Source organism: Doryrhamphus excisus, chromosome 2 (assembly GCF_030265055.1).
Source record: "Doryrhamphus excisus isolate RoL2022-K1 chromosome 2, RoL_Dexc_1.0, whole genome shotgun sequence".
Lineage (NCBI taxonomy): Eukaryota > Metazoa > Chordata > Actinopteri > Syngnathiformes > Syngnathidae > Doryrhamphus > Doryrhamphus excisus.
In genome coordinates this window covers 11,434,935-11,457,846 of record NC_080467.1, presented here as the reverse complement: position 1 = coordinate 11,457,846, position 22,912 = coordinate 11,434,935, and the positions used below count along the sequence as shown (strand labels likewise).

Genomic DNA, 22,912 nt, shown 5'->3' with positions numbered 1-22,912 from the left:
TAGATTTTTAAATAAAAAAACACCAGAAAGGCTGTAAACGTGACACAATTCACTTCTCCTCGTTTTCAAGCAAGACTGGCAGCTCACTAGAAGCTCATCTTTGTATGCCTCACCGCCGACCTGACCGAGACGTCTCCCCTTTTCGTCCCCTCTTGAGGCTACAACTTCGTGTAAAAAAAGCAGCCTGCGGGGATGCCGAGGGGGTACATGACTGTATGAATGAAAAAAAAATGAAGTACTAAGGAAGGAGAGAGGCTCCAGCTTGGAGGAAGGAGCAAGATAGAGAGGCGGCTACAGTTACTATTTCAGGCCGGGCTTTGGATTTCGAAAGATCCGCCATTTTTCTCTCGTCATCAAGTCCAGCTAGCAAGCGAGCTAGCTGCGCGGCTAACAACGAACTGGGGAAGAGCAGGAGCGGTGTTTGTATTCTTAATGAAATATCACGTTCATCAGCTACAAGTACATTAGAGCCCCAACAGAGCAATCATACCAGGAACTGCGTGTTGATAAACTCTTAGCTAGCATAAACAAGGCTAAGGGAGCTTCCATGAAGACATCTGTCACCTGAGATCACGTACGGATTGACGCATTCCATGTAATGTGACAGGATGCGTTTTAATTTTAGCTTTAGGCGAATAAAAAGAATAAAAGAAATGGAAATAAACACAAGGCACATGTGCCAGCACATATTTAAAATATATGGAATGTAAAGGTCTGTTGTGGTGTCCATCAACGTGACAACAACAACAAGTGGGATAAAAATGTAAAAGATTCAATTAAGTGCAATTATTATGAGTGTAGTTTCACTTATAGAACACCGTCAAACCAACCAAAACAACTCTCTCATCGTTACTACGGAACGTTAGCCCTAACTTGTTACTGTTGTTACCTTGACATTGAATAAAGATTGTATATACTATGTGATAATATAATGATTTAACCTGAAGTTTTTGGAAGGCCCCGGACACCCGTATGGGTGTCTAGTCATCAGCAGGCTGGGCGATCGGGACAACTGTACTAGCAAACTTGCTGAGCTTGCTAACCCCCCTTCAAGCTAGCTAGCTCTACGTTATTCCTCCACCTTAAACACCGTTTCATGATTCAGCGGTGCCCCAACGCAGCAGACCGGCGCAACAGTCCAACATGAAGTGACGCTTACCTGAGTTATTCCGCACAGGCCAGCGTTTGCGGGCAAACCGAGGAGAGCAAAAAGGCGATTGTTCAAAATACCGCGCCGAGCGCCATTCCTCCCTGACATTTCACAGGTCGGCCACGCCTTCTTCACACTACGTCATCACCACGTCACGCTTAAAGGCACAGGAAGACCCGTTTTTCACCATGCCTGTTTTACTACTACAACAACAACAAAAGACTACAGAAGGTACTCTGTTGTCGAGTATTAGTCAAAGCTGGAACTAATAAGTACATTATCCACAAATTAACACCCAGGTCACTCAAATTGTATGCATAAAGAACACATCAAATAATAATTCAAAAACAAACAGAAATAAATACTAAAAATAAAAACTAAAAAGATATGTTGATAAATGTATACACTGACAAATACCAGACATCTGCTGTTTCATAATACACAATTCCCTGGCAATATTACAATTCCATTATCACCCGCTTTCAATATCATTATTTGTATAATTAATTAACTAATAAAAGATCACTGTTTAGTGGTTGAATAGTTTAAAAAAATACAAATTTAAGCAAACTGTACTCTATATTCTAGGCCTAAAAGTGGCCAAATTATCTAACTCAATTAAGTAAAATACAAATAAATACAAGCCAGAAAAAGCATTGTAATTGTCAATGTAGTACTCTACATTGGCCACAAGATATCAGTGTTCAGTGAGACACTGTGATACAGCTCCAGCAGGAGTTTTATTCACATCTTACGTGGCTTATTTACCCTTATTATGTCCACTGTATTGGCTAATATGAGTGAAAACCCATTTAAAACTACAAGGAAGAATGCTGTTATTATTAGTATAGCATTTTGAGGAGAAATTTCTAATCTATTAAAGTATATGTTATTACTACAAGAAGAATACTATTTGTGGCCCACGACCACCACGACTGTACTGTCGTGTTACTAGGATAGCTTTGGCTCTACCGTGTGGCAGAAAATAGTACTGTAGGTCAGCTGGTGACGCCGCACTCCAACGCTGTTAGTTTGTTGTAGAAAGAATGGATGCTAGCAGATTTGACATGCAAGGAAGTAAACAAATAACAAGAATGATTGTTTCTTTTGGAAAGCCTACAAAAATACATCCAGAAGTCAAGTAAGTACATTTCCTTCCATCTTTTCTTCTCACATCTTGCCCTCTTCCTCCTCCTCTGCAATTTGCGTCAATAATTAAATTTGGATATGAGGCAATTATTCCTCATTTAGGAGCTTATTTGCACCCAATTGAAATATTAATGGATGGCTTACGGGCGGTGTGTGGAAATGAAGGTGAGGCCACGGAGGAGCCTCGTCGGCCTGCAGGCGTTACCCTCATTCTCTGCACCTCACATGCACGGCGGGGGTCGGGGAGACGGCACGTCCATTCCTCATGGTGGCGGGAATGGAAATGAACATGACAAGTGTAAAAAGAAGCTATGTTGTTTTTGTTTAGCCATGTTGTACTGAGCAGCCAGGACAGCTTATAGAAGAAAGCAAATACCCCATGCTAACGTGCTTAGTATCTTCTTTTCAATGTTTCAACTTAAAACCCCCCACCTCCCTGAGTCCTTTCTATTTTATGTCTATGAATTCTAATGCGGCTGCTCTGTATTAATAATAAATAGCTGCTGATAAAATAATACATTCCTAATGTCCCTCTCAGGCTTCCCACATGAGTTTATCATTGCTTTACACCCCCCCCCCCCCACCCATCACACCATTTCCCGCCCCAAACACTTTTCAGCTTAATTATTAAAAATGCATCAAATTTTCATTTTCTTGCCGGGTTTTTTGAGGGGGGGTGCAAAAGTCATCCATCAATGGGCGAAATAATGCTGAAAATGAAATATTCATCAGCGTGCGGACACTTCTGTTATTATTTTTCACACACTTGAAGACATGTGTGCATTGAAATGAGCTTTTTAAGGCGGACTCATTCTCACGCTCATGTTTATTATTCACCATAAGCCCCACCCACACACACCAACTATTAATGTTTCATCACGTGTAACTTTGCTCCAAAACACAAAAGATAAAAAGCAAGTACTTCCAAAAAGGCCACCACGTGAACAATGTCGTAGAACTTTCAAGGACCAAGGACTTCTTCCTCATTTCCTCTGCCTTCTAAAGATATACAAAGAGGTAAAAAAGAGGCAGCTACATCATGGGACGCATCTATTCCACATCCAGCCAGGCTCCATGTCCATCATTTGAGCTGCATATGAAGCACATTGTTATTATTATTATTCTTATCAACATCGTTACGCCCAAGAACTACCTTACTGGTGAGGTGACACCTGGCCACGCCACAGTGGCTAATTACTAACCAGCTAGCGACTAGCTTCACCACACACACAATGTTGATCCAAAGCGACATGCTAACACGCCAACATGCGTCTTTCAGTACGCAGCAGGCACATGCTAACAAAACCAGAGCGTTTGGTAGCAAGCATCAGTTCTTGTTTCCGTGGCGATGTTGGACTTACTCTACCACCATCATCCTCTTTTTTTTTAATTCCTTCTTTGCTAACATCATCAACCCCCCGCCCCCGTCCCCAGCGGCCCCGCCCTGTCTGGTTTCATGTCAGGTAGAATTGTGGTGCTCATGAAAGTGTGTTATTAGGCGGTTATGCTATTCAAGTTCATGCATGCTGATGAGAATGCAAATGAGCGTGCACGCTGAGGCGCGCGCATGTGTGTGTGTGAGATGGCCAGGAGAGTTGACGGTATCACATACAGCACACTACATGGAATCTTCCTCACTGGACGACAAAAATAAGCTTGTAGAAAGATACAAAGACACAAAGTGGCAAACTATGTACAGTATAGCACTCTATCTGTGCAGCGTGGTGCATTCAAGAACCATCCAACAAGTGTCAAACTATGTACAGTATAGCACTCTATCTGTGCAGCGTGGTGCATTCAAGGACCATCCAACAAAGTGTCAAACTATGTACAGTATAGCACTCTATCTGTGCTGCGTGGTGCATTCAAGGCCCATGCAACAAAGTGTCAAACTATGTACAGTATAGCACTCTATCTGTGCTGCATGGTGCATTCAAGGACCATCCAACAAAGTGTCAAACTATGTACAGTATAGCACTTTATCTGTGCAGCGTGGTGCATTCAAGGACCATCCAACAAAGTGGCAAACTATGTACAGTATAGCGCTCTATCTGTGCAGCGTGGTGCATTCAAGGACCATGCAACAAAGTGTCAAACTATGTACAGTATAGCGCTCTATCTGTGCAGCGTGGCGCATTCAAGGACCATCCAACAAAGTGGCAAACTATGTACAGTATAGCACTCTATGTGCAGCATGGTGCATTCAAGGACCATCCAACAAAGTGTCAAACTATGTACAGTATAGCACTCTATCTGTGCAGCATGGTGCATTTAAGGACCATGCAACAAAGTGTCAAACTATGTACAGTATAGCACTCTATCTGTGCAGTGTGGTGCATTCAAGAACCATCCAACAAAGTGGAACAAGTTGTCAGTGGTATTAAATATGCAAAGGCGTGGTGTAAGCGTATGCTATGCTATGATGTTATGCTATATTATGTTATGCTATGCTAGTCAGTATGTTAAGCCACGTATGGAAGACATCTCCATCCCTACTCTTCTTCTTTCCAGCGTTGGTGGAGCCCAAGAAGAAAAGGAGCATAAAGAGTAGCAGTGAGCCCCCCCACCGTCACCAGCATGCTGGGCAAACAGACCCCATCATTACTGAGCCCCCCCCCTGCATTGCCAAAGAAAAACATTCAGACAATAGTCAAGATATCCACTAAATCACTGACACAGTATGGGGGCCGACGTGCCGCTGATGACTCTGTCCTGCACACAGCGGGCAGAGCGGTGGGGGGTACCAATGAGCTCCTTCCACTGACATTGTATGTTTCTAATCATATGCACAAGTACTCAAACAAGTACTGAAACCACAGCACTTTCCTAACAACAGCAGGCTACCCTCTCACATAAACCAGCTTTGGCAGAGTGCTCCTGTCGCATAGGCAATCTTTGATTTTTGGCCGTACGTCCTTAAAAACAGCAGATGAATAATTACACTGGGGAACAATATTTTTTCAACTTTCTGTTGCATTGGATTTTTTAACTGATTCTGAATGATTTTTAGGTGCTGATTTCAAATCTGAAATTAGTTTTTCTCCATAAGCTCTAGTTTTCATGCAATTTGAGATAGATGAAATAGTCTAAATATATGAACTTACGTAACCCAAATCTATGCGTTTTGAGATTATATACATAGATTCCATTCCTGTTCCAGTTTTCAAAGGTTTGCCTTCATTAAACGATAAAGACATTGGACATGATACGAACGAGGAAGACAGTTGTGACAATGAATTGCCAGAAACTGAGTGGGAACAATCCGAGGAATGTTCTTCAGAGACTGAATCTCCCCCAGTCCCCAAGCCTCTTCACCAAACTGAACTGAATGACTTAGTTCGGGATTTAGGTCTTTCAAAGAAAGCAGCTGAGCTTTTGGCATCAAGATTACAAGGCAAAAATCTTGTTGATCACACTGTTAAAGTGTCATATTACAGAAAGCGCGACCAGCTTTTTGTGACCTTCTTTTCTGAAGACAGACAGTTTGTTTACTGCCATGATATCCCAGGTCTTCTCAAAGAACTGGGTGTTCCTCACTATGATCCAACTGAATGGCGGCTCTTTATAGACAGTTCTAAACGCAGTCTCAAGTGTGTTCTTTTGCATAATGGCAATGTTTACGGGGCAGTGCCTGTAGGTCATTCAGTTCATCTGCGGGAAGACTATGATGACATCAGAATGGTCATGGAATTCTTAAAATATCGTGAGCACAACTCGATCATTTGTGTAGACTTGAAAATGGTAAACTTCCTTCTTGGTCAACAGAAAGGTTTCACCAAGTTTCCATGTTTCCTCTTCATGTGGGACAGTCGCGCACGAGACAGACACTGGGTCCAGAAGGACTGGCCTGTTCGTGAAACCCTTGAAGCAGGCATGCCAAATATCACACATGACCCAATTGTTGACAGAGATAGGATCATCTTTCCTCCTCTGCACATCAAACTAGGTTTGATGAAACAATTTGTCAAGGCACTGGATACCGAAGGTGAATGTTGTCGTTCGACAAGATCAAAGCAGGTGTGTTTGATGGCCCACAGATTCGAACCCTCATTCGTGATGATCAGTTTGTTGCCAAGATGACCGCTTTGGAGAGGGCAGCATGGTTATCCTTTGTGGCAGTCGCTTAGAACTTCCTTGGAAACAACAAGGCAGAGAACTACAATGAACTTGTGAACAGAATGTTCCTCGCTTTTCGTGCTCTCAGGTGCAACATGAGCATCAAGCTTCATTTCTTGAACAGCCACCTTGACCAGTTCCCTGAAAACCTGGGGGCTGTGAGTGACGAACAAGGAGAGCGGTTCCACCAAGACCTAAAGATCATGGAAGAACGCTACCAAGGTCGCTATGTATGATGGCCGACTACTGCTGGAGTATTAAACGAGATTGCCCAGATGAAGTGTACAAACGCAAAAGTTACAAACGCAAATTCCTGCCTGACTAAAATACTGTACTGACAGAAAGTGATAAGCGTTATTAGCTGTGATTGACTCTTATCTGAAGAACGTTGTAAATTATGCTTATTTCACGTTGCGATAAAGACTGTTTTCTGAGAAACGCTTCCAGAAAAACATATGGCACTTCTAACAATGGTGTACTTTAATCTAAAATCACATTTTAATGTTCTGTTTCTTTTGCCTTGTTAAATATACTGATTTGTGGCTGACATTGCAATATCCTATAATAATGCTCGATTTTTTTCTATTTTTAATAAAAATTAAAGATTGCATAAAATCTGTAGCTTGCAGAAAAAAACTAACTTCAGATTTGAACTCAGCACACTTAAATTGACTAAAAACAAGTCTTACTTTAAATGCAACATTTTGAGTGTTCCCCAGTGTTATATGAGTGAGTTAAGAGAATAAGAGCGCCATCTACCGGTGATTTGACCCCTTGATGCCAAGGGATTGACATTAGTATGAACGCGTTGGACGTGTCCGACATTCCAGCGAACCCTAAACGTCACACGGGGCGGTGTAACCATCAAGGCCCCTCCCCCTACTTCCACACCATGAGGCTCCGGTGTTGACAGGCCGCCTCCAGGCAGGCAGCGAAGCGGGCGAGAGGAAGCGAGGCCCGGCCTGAGCGAGGAAGCTCACTGCCGAGACAAAGGCGTCCCTCCTTGCCATTTTCGGTCGACGCCCACCGGGGGAGCAGTGGCAATTATAACCACCGCCTCCTCCCGTTTCAAAGCGTTTTAATTCGGAGGATCACAAAAGGCTTAGCGGCCGTGCGGGAATTCCGCCTGTGGTCCGCATTTAGCAAGGGAGCTAACCAGAGCGACCCGCCTTCTCTTCATTTGTCAACAAAGGGGTTTGACAAGCCCGCTGAAGCCCTCCCCCAACGCCGCCATAAAAGGATGATTTGGCCAACAACATTCTCGCTTCCCCGTCGTCCCCTTCATATGGTGCGTTGACTTCCTCCGGAGCTATCATGGCGGAGCGCGGGGCACAGCAGCCCCCGGCCAAGCGTCTCTGCTGCAGGCCTGGCTACGTCTCAACGTGTCGACAAGGCCAGCGAGCCGGGGCCGGAGCTCCGGCCGGCGGTCACGGCGAGTCGTCGGGCAAAACGCAGAGCCCCGAGTCGCTGCTGGACATCGCGGCGAGGAGGGTGGCGGAAAAGTGGCCCTTCCAACGGGTGGAGGAGCGTTTCGAGCGGATCCCGGAGCCCGTCCAGAGACGGATCGTGTACTGGTCTTTCCCGAGGAGCGAACGAGAGATTTGCATGTACTCGTCGTTCGGCAGCAGCGGCGGCGGCGCAGAGGAGCTCGGAGGCGGCGGAGAGAGCGGCGACGAGGCTCGGCTGCCCTTCCGCCGCGGCGTCGCTCTGTTGGAGGGCGGCTGCGTGGACAACGTCCTGCAAGTGGGTGAGTCGGGACGGTTAACATTTATTCGTGGACGCCCAAAAAGAACACGCTTTGAGGTGGAACTGGAGACAAGGTTCGTCAGGAGGGGCTGACACAAAAGGTGCAGCCACACTGAGAGGCGACAATGGGGCTTTAATCGGCTCAATGGGACTGTGGAACCGGGGGCTTTTTTTTCCAGTTCATTTGAAGCTCCTTCTGCTGGAGGCAGTTTGCATTTTCAGTGTAGCCTTAAACGGCCTAAAGAGAACCACAATGCAACACAAAGAGACGTTTCTTCAACTTGAGTCCCATTGGGAGTGCTTCTCATGTTGAAAGTGCACACATTAGGAAGGCCGTGGTGGCACCATACCTTCATTATGGGTTTAGTTCAGGTACAGGTCACATGGGTTGAAGATACGTCTGTGTGGATTTGTTGTTACTATGACCTAAATTGTGTTTTATGAACAGGAATAGCGGCACGGCGGTCTAGTGGTTAGCGCGCAGACCTCATAGCTAGGAGACCCGAGTTCAATTCCACCCTCGGCCATCTCTGTGTGGAGTTTGCATGTTTTCCCCGTGCATGCGTGGGTTTTCTCCGGGTACTCCGGTTTCTTCCCACATTCCAAAAAAAACATGCTAGGTTAATCGGCGACTCCAAATTGTCCATAGCTATGAATGTGAGTGTGAATGGCTGTTTGTCTATATGTGCCCTGTGATTGGCTGGCGACCAAGGGTGTACCCAGCCTCTTGCCCGAAGACAGCTGGGATAGGCTCCAGCACCCCCGCGACCCTCGTGAAGATAAGCGGTAGAAAATGAATGAACAGGAATAGCCAAGCTATGTTTGGCTAGTTTACATGTTTACATGCTAGAATGAGCATCAGCAGGTTGATATTTCGGCCTGTTTCTCCTTCCGTGCTGGCTGTGAGCTTGTTCTTTCGCTCCTATTTCCACATTCGTTGGCGTCTTTGCCGCTTCCTGTCGCCACGCCAGACAAAAGCATCTTTTCACTCCCCTGTGAAGGCAGGAGACATTTTTTCTTTAGGGAGGAGGAAGAAGCGTATTGAGCACAAAGCTTCTCTTTCCTTTTGAAAATGGGTCGTGATTCACACCAGTCTGGTTTGGCTTTGTGTCCCACGGGGAAGCGCGGAGCAGGAAGCGGCAGACGTCTTTTTTGTTTTTTTTTTAAGCCAAGGCCTTCAGATTGCAGCCTGAATCCTCACCTCATTCAGAGTCTTCTGATTGTCAGCTGGGCCACCTTTATGCCGTTGTAATTCCATGACCCGCTCTCAAGGACACCCCCCCCCCCCCAACACATGTTTAAACGGGGGCCGGTCTGTCCTACCCGGAATTGTATCTTCTACTTCATTAGCAAAGTCTTCCAGCATCCGTACTTCATGTCAAAGTACGAGAACGTACCAACCTAGCCAGGATTTCCTAGCTGATAAGGAGCCAAGCTCTGATAAATAAAAAAATGGCATGTCTAACAACATTGGCGGTGGGGAGAGAGGGGGGGGGGCAGGAAATGAGTTGGCACATAGTCGCCACGGAGACGCTTAGCCACACCACATTTTTCCTAGATTGACTTCTTGTTTTGTTTTGCGCCTCTGCGGGATTCCGTCTGCTCGAGTTTTGCCAGAGTGATTTGCGGAGTTCCTTTGGACTTGATCTTAGCAGCAAGTTGACGGAACTACAATCAATCCATCGCTTCCAGAGTCTCTTTGTTTTCTTGAGCCGTCTCCAAAAAGCTCCTGAATTTGCAATGTCTGGAGCTCCTCCAGCAGCTCGGGAGGGGGTATGGCTGGTACGTCTGTGCAGCATCAGCACCTTCTGAAGTTTGGTAGCTTTGAGAGTTTGTATAAGAACCCTAAGAGCTTCTAGAGCAGAGTTTCCATTTGCTTCTCCAGCATCTTGGACTTGTATAGGAACATTTCACATTTCTAGAACAGACAGTAAGGCCGGTAGCTGCTAGAGCTTTGGTATCGCCTTCCAGAGTTTGAAGGACAGCTCCTGGAGCTGGTACAGCAACATCTAGAGCGGCCTCCAGGAGTTGCTCAGCAGCCACAAAGGTCCAGTCAGTGGATTGTAGAACTCGCCTAGCGGTGGAGAGCATGGAGAGGTTCCTCAGCAGGGTTTTGAGCAAGTCTCCACAGCTTCTGGAGGTCCTTTTTTAAAAGCGTCTAGAGCTTGCATGTGTTTGGAGGTGTAGCTTCTAGAGCTTTTAGCCACGGTAGTTTCTACATCATCTTTTTCAAGTGTGATGAGAGATTGTTTCAGAGGAGCTTCTAGAGCTACCTTCACGATTTCCAGTGTTGCTTCCAGAGTTTCAAAGGCCAGTAGCATCCAGATCCTCCTCAAAAGCTTCTAGAGCTCATGTTGCAGTTCCTAGATTTTCCATAGCAGCCTCTAGGGGTCCAGAAACCCAAAAGGCCTATAAAGGACTCTCTGGAGCATCGGGACATCCGAGAGCTTCCAAAATCTTCACAGCAGATTCAGAGATTGGTCTGTGTTCTCAGGAGAGAGTAAAGATCACGTTGGACTTTGCTGTCATTTTGTACACCGAGATGCAGAATTTAAGACCTGGCTCTCAAGTCTGCCTGGCCCGACTCCGGTTTGCTCGGCAAGGAGCTGTGGAGCGACATGTCGAGCAGAGCGTCACCACACCGTGAAATCTAGCATCTTCTCATCGCGACGAGAGTGACGCCGGCCCGGAACTCGGAGCTTCTTGACGATGCTGAGAGGAGAGCCCGGTGTTTTGATTAGCATTAGCGCTCTCACGCTGTGATGCCTGAGGAACGTTGATTTCTGCCAGGCGCTTACCTCGTCCACGACCTTAAGAGGATTCCCTCCATCCTTCTGGCTCAGCCTGGCCCTTCAGGGGCACGTCCCCTCCTTAGCCAGCCCGCTATGTCCAAGCTAATCAGGAGAGAAGCTAACGTAGATATCCTCCATGGTGGGCGTGAGCTCACACCCTGATAGTATTCATATAGTTTTCAATTATGGTGGAAATTGAAATCAATTCTTGAATTGTTTTATTCCATTAATCATTTTTCACAGCAGAAAACATTAATATTTGTATTCACTGGGAAAATGAAAAAATACTTTCATTCATTAATTTCCTACCGCTTTTCCCCAGAGGGTTGCGGGGGGTGCTGGAGCCTATCCCAGCTGTCTTTGGGCGAGAGGCGGGGTACACCCTGGACTGGTGGCCAGCCAATCACAGGGCACATATAGACAAACAACCATTCACACTCACATTCATACCTATGGACAATTTGCAGTCGGCAATTAACCTAGCATGTTTTTGAATTGTGGAATGGAAACCGGATGCACGCATGCACGGGGAGAACATGCGGGGAGAACATGCAAACTCCACACAGAGATGGCCGAGGGTGGAATTGAACCCCGGTCTCCTAGCTGTGAGGTCTGCGCGCTAACCACTCGACCGCCGTATAATAGATGTATACTATGTGTGTATGTATATATTTCTTTCTTTTGAAAACATACAATGGAGCTAAGGGTGTGTGGATGTACCTAGCTAGTTAGCCAACTATGTGGTTCATACTGTGCCAACAGCGCCTCTGGTGGTAGCAGCCAAGCAGTGCACTCCTTTATGCCCCCCCACGGCTCCCCGGCCTTTGCACGCGCCACAGCTTATCTGTTTTTTCCTGGTCGTGCGCTACGACGGGATGCTCGTCCCGACCTGCACCGTTGACTCACGCGAGCGACGCCGCTGGTCCGATTTGTTGCGTTGCAAGTCCAACCTGCTTTGAAGCCTGTAAGGGAAGGATACCTTGGCTGTCTGCACAACCAGGAAGAGGAAATGCCCACTTGGTCCAATGCTAACGTCCTAAAAGTGAATCGCTAAATGAGTCATGAGTGTGACTAAGTTGTCCGATGTGTGCCTGGCATGCGCCAACATGTTGACTTTGCCCGTTAGCGCAGCGCCTGCGGCCGTGATGTAACCCACAGGGCGGGGCCGCTGAGGGCGAAATAGCTAACATGCTAAACCGCAATTGTGGTTTTTCAGCGAGGATGGCGTGCGTAAAGAGCCACAGCGCCCCCACAAAACAAGCTTTTCTACAAGCGCCCTCTGCTGGCAACATCGTTTGTTCCGTTGTCGCCGTCATGCTAATTCTTGCTAAACTGATTTGCCGTCATCTCTTGTGACAATGCTTGAAACGCCGATGTTTCAAACGCGACATTTCCACGACACAAAAAGGAAAATGGCTAGCTTACTGTGCTATGCTAGGCTAGTTCCTGCAGCATGAGCAATGGAGTGACAGGAACAACATGGCGCCGTCGTCAGTGGGGAAAACAGATCAACACGAAAGCAACATCTTAAAAGGCTCCATCTCGTTTGACTCGTGGCGCTCATTAGCCGTGGCGATAGAACACCACGAGGATCTCTGGAGTGGAAACAAATGGACGTCCGTGCGGCGCTCCTGGGGGAGGATTACAGATGCTCTTAAAAAGGAAACACAGAGAAGGGAAAATCCTGCTAGCATGGCAGTCACGCCACAACACGACACCATACATCTTATCTCGACATTTCAACAAGAGGCCGCACGTGTTGTCACACGTCCGCAACTTCCTCTTTGTCTCGGCAAACACAGCGTCACCTGACACCGGTGTCCCCGAACGCAGCACGTTCACCAGCAATGAAGTAGCGCGACTGCGCTAGTGGGTTAGTGTGGCCTTGATTAGCATGCTAGCGTCCCTAAGAAGCTGAGCACACAGATTGACCCAGTTAACCCGAATCCTCACTGACCTCCATTTCCCAGCCCCCTTCCCTTAGCACACATTAACTAGCAGTGCCGTTGCCCCCCGCCCCCCCCCTCCATATGCTGGCCCCTGCTCTGGAGGCTATCACCGCCCCGGACACCAAAGGAGGGGGGCACTTCTAACTACAACGTCCTAATTGTTCACAAAAGTGTGGAAAAAGACTTATTTTTGTGTTTGACTGGTACCTTTTATCCAGATCCTCACCAGATGTTATGAATGTTAATCTTCATCATTCTTATGAATATAAACTACACACACATGAGGAAGTTGCTGATCGCAGCGTTAGCAGCACTTAGCCTAGCTTGTGTGCTACTGTTTACTGTTGATAAAATGGCCGTGTGATGTTGCGATGTCGTGGATTCGAACTGATCAGTAGTTGACTACAAAAGCGCATTCACCTTGTAGCTAGCTAGCTAGCACAAGCGGCGTTTGCCGTGTCTTAATAAAGTACAGCTAGAATGCTACAAGCTAACTAGCTTCCTTGATTATGTGGCATTAAACATGGCATATGAGCCTTCAGCGAGCTAATCAGGGATGTTAGCTCATCAATAGCTTGTAACTTAGCACCATTATCCTGCTGCTTGTTGTTTTTTTTTTTTTAGAATTTCAGTGTTTATTTGTTGGCTAACACCTTGTCTAAAAGATTGAAGTTTCACAAGAGGATCCTACAAGCTAACTAAGCTAACTAGCTAGCTTTTTTGGGGTTTGATGTGGTAAAGAGCTAGCATGACGAGCGAGTGAAGCGTTGGCAGTGCTGATCCAAAATCAGCCACAGAGGACAGATGCTAATGCTTGTTTTTTTTTTTAGAATTTCAGTGTTTATTTGTTGGCTAACACCTTGTCTAAAAGATTGAAGTTTCACAAGAGAATGCTACAAGCTAACTAAGCTAACTAACTAGCTTTGTTAGGGTTTGATGTGGTCCCAAAAAGAGCTAGCATGACGAGCCATGACATTTGGCTGGAAGACTTTGTCAAAGGAGCAATGAGAGAAAAGGCAGCCGTCGAAAGTGAAGCGTTGCCAGTGCTGATCCAAAATCAGCCACAGAGGACAGATGCTAATCAGCCTACCGTGACCATTGATTGCTTGTTTACGTCTCCTTCCTAGCCCCCCCCCCCCCCCCCCCCAGGGGTGCCTCCACATCGCCACGGGTGACAGATTAGCCTCCCCCATTGTCATCACAAGGACTCGACCCAATGCACACAAAGCACACCTAGGCTAAGACGCACTCTTTCACGCCTCAGCGGGCAGCTTTGGGGGCGCTTAGCGTGCTTTGGAGTAGCTTTTCCACGAGGCCTTTTGTGCCTCAAATGAAGGCCGCATTGCCAGCGATGGCCGACATTAAACACCAGCGAGGGTCCATGGCGCTGGCTGTCCCCCCCTCACCTCTGTTAGTAATGCAGATATTAATCAACGATTTGAGAGGTGCATCGGGGAAGGGAGTAGGAAGGAGTTAAGTCGTGTTGCCATGCGGTGCACCCCAGCTGTATTATGCAAGCCGACCCACAGAGGAAGTGCATGACAGAACGCTGAGCTCAGCGCTTTGGCTCGCCGCCAAGACAACCCTCCTGACGCGGCGCTCAGCTGAGAGTATTCACCCTTTTTTTTTTGCCTGTTTTTCTTCCTCCTCCAAGCTCGTTGCATCAACAGTTCAGCTGCAGGCCAGAAGTGACGGGGGGGGGGCGACACAGGGTTGATAGACAGGAAGTGTGTTGATCGACAGGAAGTAGACACAACACATGATGTTCCCCTTTGCTCTTACCCTCCTTTCTATTGAAGCTAGGCTACAAAGTTGTGGTGCTATCCCGCTACATGAATACTAGATGGATGTCAAAATTCCTAACCAACCAAAACACAGATTGGTATCACCCGTCCATCATCTGTTCTCCCCCCCAGCAACACCCGTCCATCTTCTACCGCTTATCTGATACCCAAAGATCATGAACATAGGTTCGCACGCCCGCATCCTCAGCAGAGACCCAATCCCGGCATCATCCCATTTGAGAAACTTACCGACAGATGATTGACAGTCATTCTCCGTTGTCCCGCCCAGGCTTCCACCTCAGCGGCACAGTTCGTGAGCCCGCCACGTCCTCTGAGCCCGAGGCGCTGTGCAACGTGAGCATCAGCTTCGACCGCTGCAAGATCACGGCCGTGACTTGCGGCTGCGGCAACAAGGACATCTTCTACTGCGCCCACGTGGTGGCGCTCTCCCTCTACCGCGTGCGCAGCCCCGAGCTGGTCAAACTGCGCCTTCCCATCTCGGAGACGCTCTTCCAGATGAACCGGGACCAGCTGCAGAAGTTTGTTCAGTACCTGATCACCGTGCACCACACGGAGGTGCTGCCCACCGCGCAGAAGCTGGCCGACGAGATCCTGTTGCAGAACTCTGAGATCAACCAAGTCCACGGTGAGTGCGCAACTTCTTCGTTGGTGAGCGTCACAAAGTTGGGATGTAGACTTAGCGGTTTTTCATGCACGCCAGGTGCTCCCGATCCGACGGCTGGCGCCAGCGTGGACGACGAGAACTGCTGGCATCTGGACGAGGAGCAAGTCCAGGAGCAGGTCAAGCTCTTCCTTTCCCAGGGGGGCTACCACGGGTCAGGGAAGCAGCTCAACCTCCTCTTCAGCAAGGTGAGGGCCCACATCCTAAAGCATGGTATTCAACTAGCATCCACACAAGTCCAGTTAGAAAAGCAAGCACCATGACGTGGAACTTGTGTTATGAATTACGTGTGATGTTCAAGTACCTTGGCTGTTTGTAGTAATAATATCGTCAAGAGAGAAGGAGGACCATCCACGAGTCAGTCCATTCTGGCTTTAGCATCACCTCCATTTATTTATCTCTTGTCGATGGCGCACTCGTCTCTCTGTCCTCCTCCTCTCTTCATTCCCCGTATCTCTTCCGTCTCTGTCCCAGTTAGGCTGCAGTTGACCCACAATGGCGTCTTTATCTGTGCAGGTGAGGGAGATGCTGAAGATGAGGGACTCCAACGGTGCCCGCATGTTGACGCTGATCACAGAGCAGTTCATGGGGGACCCCAGACTGGCGCTGTGGAGACAACAGGGGAGCACCATGACCGACAAGTACAGGCAGCTGTGGGATGAACTGGGTACTGCGAGCACCAGTGGTGTACCCCGTACTTCTAGTCATGTATCCCCTCCTCCTGCGCTTCATCCATTTTTATAGGAAGTCATTCTGCTACAACAATACGCACAACCGGCTACGCTCATCATTGACATGCAGGGATTGGAACACCGACATGATCAAACGCTCTCAATGCATCATCATCATTCACATAACTCAAAACACAGCAAGACATAGAAAACCTGTTTACCACCTTCTAAATTGAACTTTAACATTATTAGAACCCTTCATACATGAAATAGCATCCCTATAGTCACCTTTACACTCCTATTATGCAATACATAAGAGAAAATAAAATGTATAAGACATAGAAAACCAGTTAACCGCCATCTAAATACACTTTTTAACATTAGAGCCCCCTAGACATGAAGTAACACCCCTATAGTCACATTTACACTCCTTTTACCCATTATAGTAGACATAGGGGATTATTATTTTTTGTTTACAACACAGGGCGGCACGGCGGTCGAGTGGTTAGCGCGCAGACCTCACAGCTAGGAGACCAGGGTTCAATTCCACACTCGGCCATCTCTGTGTGGAGTTTGCATGTTTCCACATTCAAACAAAAAACATGCTAGGTTAATTGGCGACTCCAAATTGTCCATAGGTATGAATGTGAGTGTGAATGGTTGTTTGTCTATATGTGCCCTGTGATTGGCTGGCCACCAGTCCAGGCTCCAGCATCCCACGCGACCCTCGTGAGGATATGCGGTAGAAAATGAATGAACACATTGCGCAACTCCTACACTGCAGGGACTTCAGACAACCGCTAGCTAGCAAACTAGTGAGCTAAGCAGTTAGCTTTGAATTGATTCCTTCGTAAGCACTTCTACGTGATGGGCAGTGGGACACGCCATGGCTGACGTCAGGCAGGGTTTAGCGAATGTCATGAAGCTAACGAAGCTAACGTTTGGTGTCATTACTGCCACCTACTGACCACAATGTGGTATTTGCGTATGTTTAGGCTAACAATAGCAAACAGCCGTCATTTGTTCAACGATTTATCTGAAACAAGGCAGGGGGCAGCATGTTGCTGGAGGGAGATGTTTTGGAATGGAAATGCTGTGGAACTTGATTATAGTCATGAATCCACAGGAGAAGCTATTTTTATAACCTTATCTGGCAACCCACCCCCCTTGGAAGTACTCGCTCTGTATTTCGTCACTCACGCCTGACATCACATCGCGTCTTTCTTACCCCCCCTCCAATGTTGTCCTTGGTGTAGCCCTAACAAAGAGATGCCCCCCTCGCCGGTGTTCATCCTTCCCTCCCTCCAACCTCAGTGTTTTTCTTCATTTTGTCATCCTTTATTTAGCTCTGCTCTCCTTTGTTCTCCCTTCTTGCTCTTTGTCCGTCCTGCTGCTCTTCACTTTTACGCCTGATAAACTCCTTGTCTCCATCCGCCATGTTTGCAGGGGCGCTGTGGATGTGCATCGTCCTCAACCCCCACTGCAAGGCCGACCAGAAGGCGACGTGGCTGCGGCAGCTTCGCCGCTGGAACGGCGTGGACGTGTGTCCGCCGGAGGACGGTAACCACGGCAGCGGCGAGCCCACCCACCTGACCAATGCTCTGCCCCACGGCCCCGCTGGCAACCGCGGTGAGACCACGCCTCCCCCCACCATTATGTTTCACCCTTGGCTGCCCCCAACCCCCACAATTTCATCAAGTCTGGCTCCTTCAATCTCGGCACCCTCCTGCCTCATTGCCTTGACGCACCTCCTAATCCAATCAGGCTTGGCACCTTCTCTCCAATTAAAACCAGTCTTACACCTCACAGCCCCCAGTACTGTTTTATGTTGCAACAACATCTGGATCAATAGGTTACACGAGCAGAGATTAAGACCTATGTTGCCCCCTCACTCAGATCCACCCCCCCACCGCACCGTGTTCACACGAGCCATCGAGGCCTGCGACCTCCACTGGCAGGACCCCCACCTGCAGCACATCCTCACCGAGGACCCCCATGCCGACCGCTGTGACCACAACGACCTGAACGCCGCCCTCTTCGACAGCCAGGGGTGGCCTCTGTGGCACGGTGAGAGGAAAAAAAAAAAAAAAGTGAGAGGACAAAAAAAAAAGACAACTCATTTGTCATCTTGTTATTCGGAGCAGAGCACGTCCCCACAGCGTGCGCACGGGTAGACGCGCTGAGGTCGCATGGGTACCCCAAGGAGGCGCTCCGGCTGGCTGTGGCCATCGTCAACACGCTGAGGCGGCAGCAGCAGAAACAACTGGAGGTTTTTCGCAGTCATAAAAAAGGTGCTTACTACATTTCATTTGATTTTTTGTGCATACACGTACACACTACACACTTTGGCAATATGTGTATTATGTTCCCCTTTAATAGCCATTTATATTTAAGGCAGCGGCATAGCGGTCGAGTGGTTAGCGCGCAGACTTCACAGCTAGGAGACCAGGGTTCAATTCCACCCTCGGCCATATCTGTGTGGAGTTTGCATGTTCTCCCCGTGCATGCGTGGGTTTTCTCCGGGTACTCCGGTTTCCTCCCACATTCCAAAAACATGCTAGGTTAATTGGCCACTCCAAATTGTCCATAGGTATGAATGTGAGTGTGAATGGTTGTTTGTCTATATGTGCCTTGTAATTGGCTGGCGACCAGTCCAGGGTGTACCCCGCCTCTCGCCCGAAGACAGCTGGGATAGGCTCCCGCGACCCTCATGAGGAAAAAGCGGTAGAAAATGAATGAATATATTTAAGGCACATTATTTTCACGGTGTATTGGCATCACACACACACATGCATGAAATATGTTCATGACGTGTGTTTGTGTGTGTGTGTGTGTGTGTTTACAGAGGTTCTCCACAAGGGCATGACATCTGTAACCAACCTGGAAGGCTGGGTGGGACACCCCCTGGACCCCATTGGCACTCTATTCAGCACCCTTTTGGAGACGGGGCGGAGCAGTGAGGACGGCGCCGTTGTCTCGCTCAACTTCTCAGGTGAAAAAAACAACAGTGACGGGCGTGCTAATTCTGTCACACAGAAGAAAACGTCATGTTAGAAAGACAAGACAATTATTGACATTACTGTGTTGTACAAGCGTGCGGGGGTTCCCCCCCCTACCCAAACACGGCTTCTAGCGGCGGTGGGGGCGGACTTGTCCTCCGGCCATGCTCCAGCAACAGTTCATGAATAAGACATGCGGTGGGGAAAAGGCATTCATCATGCAGGACTTTCACACACGCTTTCCAAAGCACCGCACAAGGAACTTACCTGCATGCGTGTTCCTGAGGGACGCCATCATGTCCCCCGGGATGACACCTGAGCTGCACCGAGGCATGGTGACGTCATGAAAAGGCATGACTGGCGTCCCTCAGGGCACGCTCTGAAAACTGAGGAGCAGGATGAAGAAATAGGTGGATAGCCTGGTCAGGACTGATCCCATCTCTTGCTTCCCGCTCACAGGGCCTCCAGCCAAGGGCCGGCGGGCAGAGCACACGGCCCACCGCTTGCTAGAGCAGGGTGAGACACTGACGGCGCTGGCGGTGGAGACGGCACTGATGGGGCTGGGGCAGCAAAGGGTGATGCCCGACGGCCTCTACGCGCAGGAGAAGGTGTGTCGCAACGAAGAGCAGCTGCTGGCCAAACTGCAACAGGTGGAGCTGGACGACACGCTGGTCAGAGTCTTCCGGAAGCAAGCCCTGGTCCTGCTGGAGGGTCAGACTCTCTCTCTATGTGTCAATGGAAGCCCCCTGCCTGGTGGATGGGGGGGGCAGTATTAGCGGAAATTTCAATCCTTCGTGTGTCTTCCAGCTGGTCCCTACAGCGGCCTGGGCGAGTTGCTCTACAGGGAGAGCGTCCCCATGCACACCTTCGCCAAGTATCTCTTCACCTCGCTGCTACCTCATGACGCCGAGCTGGCTTACAAGATTGCACTAAGGGCCATGAGGTGAGCGTCCACGTTGATGATGATTGAACCCTCTTTTGGCTGGCGTGGTCAGTAAATCATTGAACAGGGATGAAAATACACACTGCTACTTTCATGGCGTCTTCCAATCATAACCAAGGTCAAGGTTAAAGGACCAGTGCACTTTTTATGGAATACGTGAGTCATGAACACACATCTTTCTCCTTCCTCTGCCTTGTAAAGATATACAAAGAGGTAAAAAAAAGAGGCAGCTGCGTCATGAGTCACGCATCTATTCCACATCCAGCCAGGCTCTATGTCCATCATGTGAGCTGCATATGAAGCATATTGTTATTATTATTATTATTCTTATCAACATTGTTACGCCTAAGAACTACCTTACTGGTGTAGTGACACCTGGCCACGCCACAGCGGCTAATGACTAGCCGGCTAGCAACTAGCTTCAGCACACACTGGCTCCCGATGCCTCTGGTCGCTTGCCAAAGGTGATGCTACATATTGGAGCTTTTTGTTTTGTAGTCTAGGTGTAGCTTTCCCTTCTATGTTGCTATGTGAAATCAATGCACCCAGGAAGGAAGTATAACATGTTATCATCAAAGTACTTTTTACTACATGCTCACAGCATGGATAGAAAACCTTGGTGGAGCTTTTTGAACAGCTGTGTCCCATAGCTTGCGTTCATTAGCTGCTTCTTTTTACCTGTTTGTATATCTTTAGAATGCAGATAAGAGAGAGATGCATGTTCATGTCTCACGTAAGGATTGAGGATGATGGAGAACATTTCTTGAAGACATTTATGTTGAGAAAGGCGATGTGTTCCAGGCTGCCCGTCCTGGAGTCCGGCGTGGCATCCGGCGACCTGTCCCGCTCGCACCACATGGTGTCTGTAGTGGCCAATCGCTACCCTCGCTGGTTCACGCTAAGCCACATCGAGTCCCAGCAATGTGAACTGGCCTCCACCATGCTGACAGCCGCCAAAGGTGGGAGAGACTCCTCGAGTGTGTTTGCGTTCTCCTCGGCGGTGAGTCTTGAGTGAGCCGTTTGCCGTGTGTGTGTGTGTGCGCAGGCGACTCTCGCAAGCTGCAAACTGTGCTGGAGTCCATCCAGAAGAACATCTACTCCTCGTCCCACATCTTCAAACTGGCACAGGATGCCTTCAAAATCGCCACCATGATGGATAGTCTGCCCGACCTCACGCTGCTCAAAGTGTCGCTGGAGCTGGGCCTCCAGGTAAGAACGTCGACCACCGTTGTTCCTCCTACGCAGAAAAGAGCTCATCCTTGCGTCCATCTTCCAGGTGATGAGAATGACGCTGTCCACCCTCAACTGGCGGAGAAGAGAGATGGTGCGATGGCTGGTCACGTGTGCCACCGAAGTTGGTGAGTAGACATGGAAGGAGGAGACAAAGAAGGCATCAAACATTTGACACATTTGCGTGTTGCAGGCGTGTTTGCGTTGGACAGCATCATGCAAAGTTGGTTCACCCTCTTCACGCCCACCGAGGCCACCAGTGTGGTGGCGAGCACCGTCATGTCCAACGCCACCATCGTGCGCCTCCACCTGGACTCGCACCAGCAGGAGAACCTGGCCAACTCGGCGCGCACGCTGGCGCTGCAGTGCACCATGAAGGACCCGCAGAACTGCGCCCTGTCGGCGCTGACGCTCTGCGAGAAGGATCACATCGCCTTCGAGACGGCCTACCAGATCGTGCTGGACGCCGCCGCCACGGGGATGAACTACACGCAGTTGTTCACCATCGCACGCTACATGGAGCACCGCGGCTACCCCATGAGGTCGTACAAGCTGGCGACGTTGGCCATGACTCACCTGAACCTCAGCTACAACCAGGATACGCACCCCGCCATCAACGACGTCCTGTGGGCGTGCGCCCTCAGCCACTCCCTGGGCAAGAACGAGCTGGCCGCCGTCATCCCCCTGGTGGTGAAGAGCGTCAAGTGCGCCACCGTGCTGTCGGATATCCTGCGCCGGTGCACGCTGACCACGCCCGGGGTGGTGGCGCCGCATAGCCGCAGGAACTCCGGCAAGATGATGTCGCTGGACAAGGCGCCGCTCCGACAGCTGCTAGACGCCACCATCGGCGCCTACATCAACACCACGCACTCACGACTCACGCACATCAGCCCGCGCCATTACGGAGAGTTCATCGAGTTCCTCAGCAAGGCGCGGGAGACCTTCCTCATGGCGCACGACGGGCATGTGCAGTTCACGCAGTTCATCGACAACCTCAAGCAGATCTACAAGGGCAAAAAGAAACTCATGATGCTCGTGCGGGAACGATTCGGCTGACGCCAAAACTCTTTTTACTTGAGCTAGATCCGCTAACTTGAAGAGAAAACCCAAAGTCTTACTCCACTCCACATTTCACGCCAGCGAGCCAGGACGTGGCGCTTCGGGGACCCTAACGGCTGCCTTCACACTTGTCATGTTTGCTTGGCCTGAAAGGAAGCAGCGTGCTTCGCTGTGTCACGTGGGATGCCCTTATCGCCGCATGGACACGTCTTAAACAAATACGGAAGAGGAAACCGACGCTCTTCATGAATCTGTTTTAGAAGCTTTTTGACAAATGTAATTTAGTAAAAAATAGCAAATACATGGTATATCACCTTCTTTGGTTCCTTTGGCCCCGTGGGGGGTTATTTAGCAGTCACTTGGGCAAACAAAAAGTCACATGACAAGAAGGTTTGGCTGTAAAAAATAGTCAGCAAAGGAAATATTGGAGTTGCATCAACAAGTCCAGCCTTGGGCCATATATATGATACAAAATATTGAAAATAGCTGAGTCAAATATGGTTCCTTTTGGGTCCACACCAGAGTACCAAGCACAAGTGTGAACGCAGCCTGAAAGGAAAAGTGCACTTTTTGGGAAAGTCCATCATCATTCGCAATCCTTATGTGAGACATGAACATACATTCTCTGCCTTCTAGAGATAG

General features: G+C 48.7%; 2 protein-coding genes across 5 annotated transcripts in view; one reads left to right on the top strand and one right to left on the bottom strand.

Moving 5' to 3' along the window:
• Positions 1-19,256, bottom strand: part of lin54 (lin-54 DREAM MuvB core complex component) — a 25,735-nt gene extending 6,479 nt beyond the window's left edge. Inside the window, exons 1-4 of one of the 3 annotated variants that reach the window (XM_058063169.1) lie at positions 19,156-19,256; positions 18,920-19,064; positions 15,673-15,974; positions 14,936-15,589 (exon numbers count right to left, since the gene is read on the bottom strand). The gene's annotated coding sequence lies outside the window, so the exon portion shown is untranslated. Of the gene's footprint in view, positions 1-1,159; positions 1,632-14,935; positions 15,590-15,672; positions 15,975-18,919 lie in introns of those variants that run through there. The other 2 variants (XM_058063160.1, XM_058063151.1) reach the window with 2 other exon arrangements.
• On the top strand, positions 7,292-22,912 carry zswim6 (zinc finger, SWIM-type containing 6). Of its 2 annotated transcripts, none has more exons than XM_058063087.1 (14): positions 7,292-8,162; positions 14,976-15,332; positions 15,408-15,556; positions 15,885-16,035; positions 17,486-17,668; positions 17,936-18,106; positions 18,184-18,330; positions 18,885-19,031; positions 19,498-19,749; positions 19,846-19,981; positions 20,783-20,940; positions 21,027-21,190; positions 21,258-21,339; positions 21,405-22,912. In XM_058063087.1, the coding sequence occupies exons 1-14, from the start codon at positions 7,730-7,732 to the stop codon at positions 22,265-22,267; spliced, it is 3,393 nt and encodes a 1,130-aa protein (XP_057919070.1). In that variant the 5' UTR covers positions 7,292-7,729; the 3' UTR covers positions 22,268-22,912. The 2 variants fall into 2 exon arrangements, with proteins under 2 accessions (XP_057919070.1, XP_057919081.1); XM_058063098.1 differs by lacking the exon at positions 7,292-8,162 and adding an exon at positions 11,618-14,872.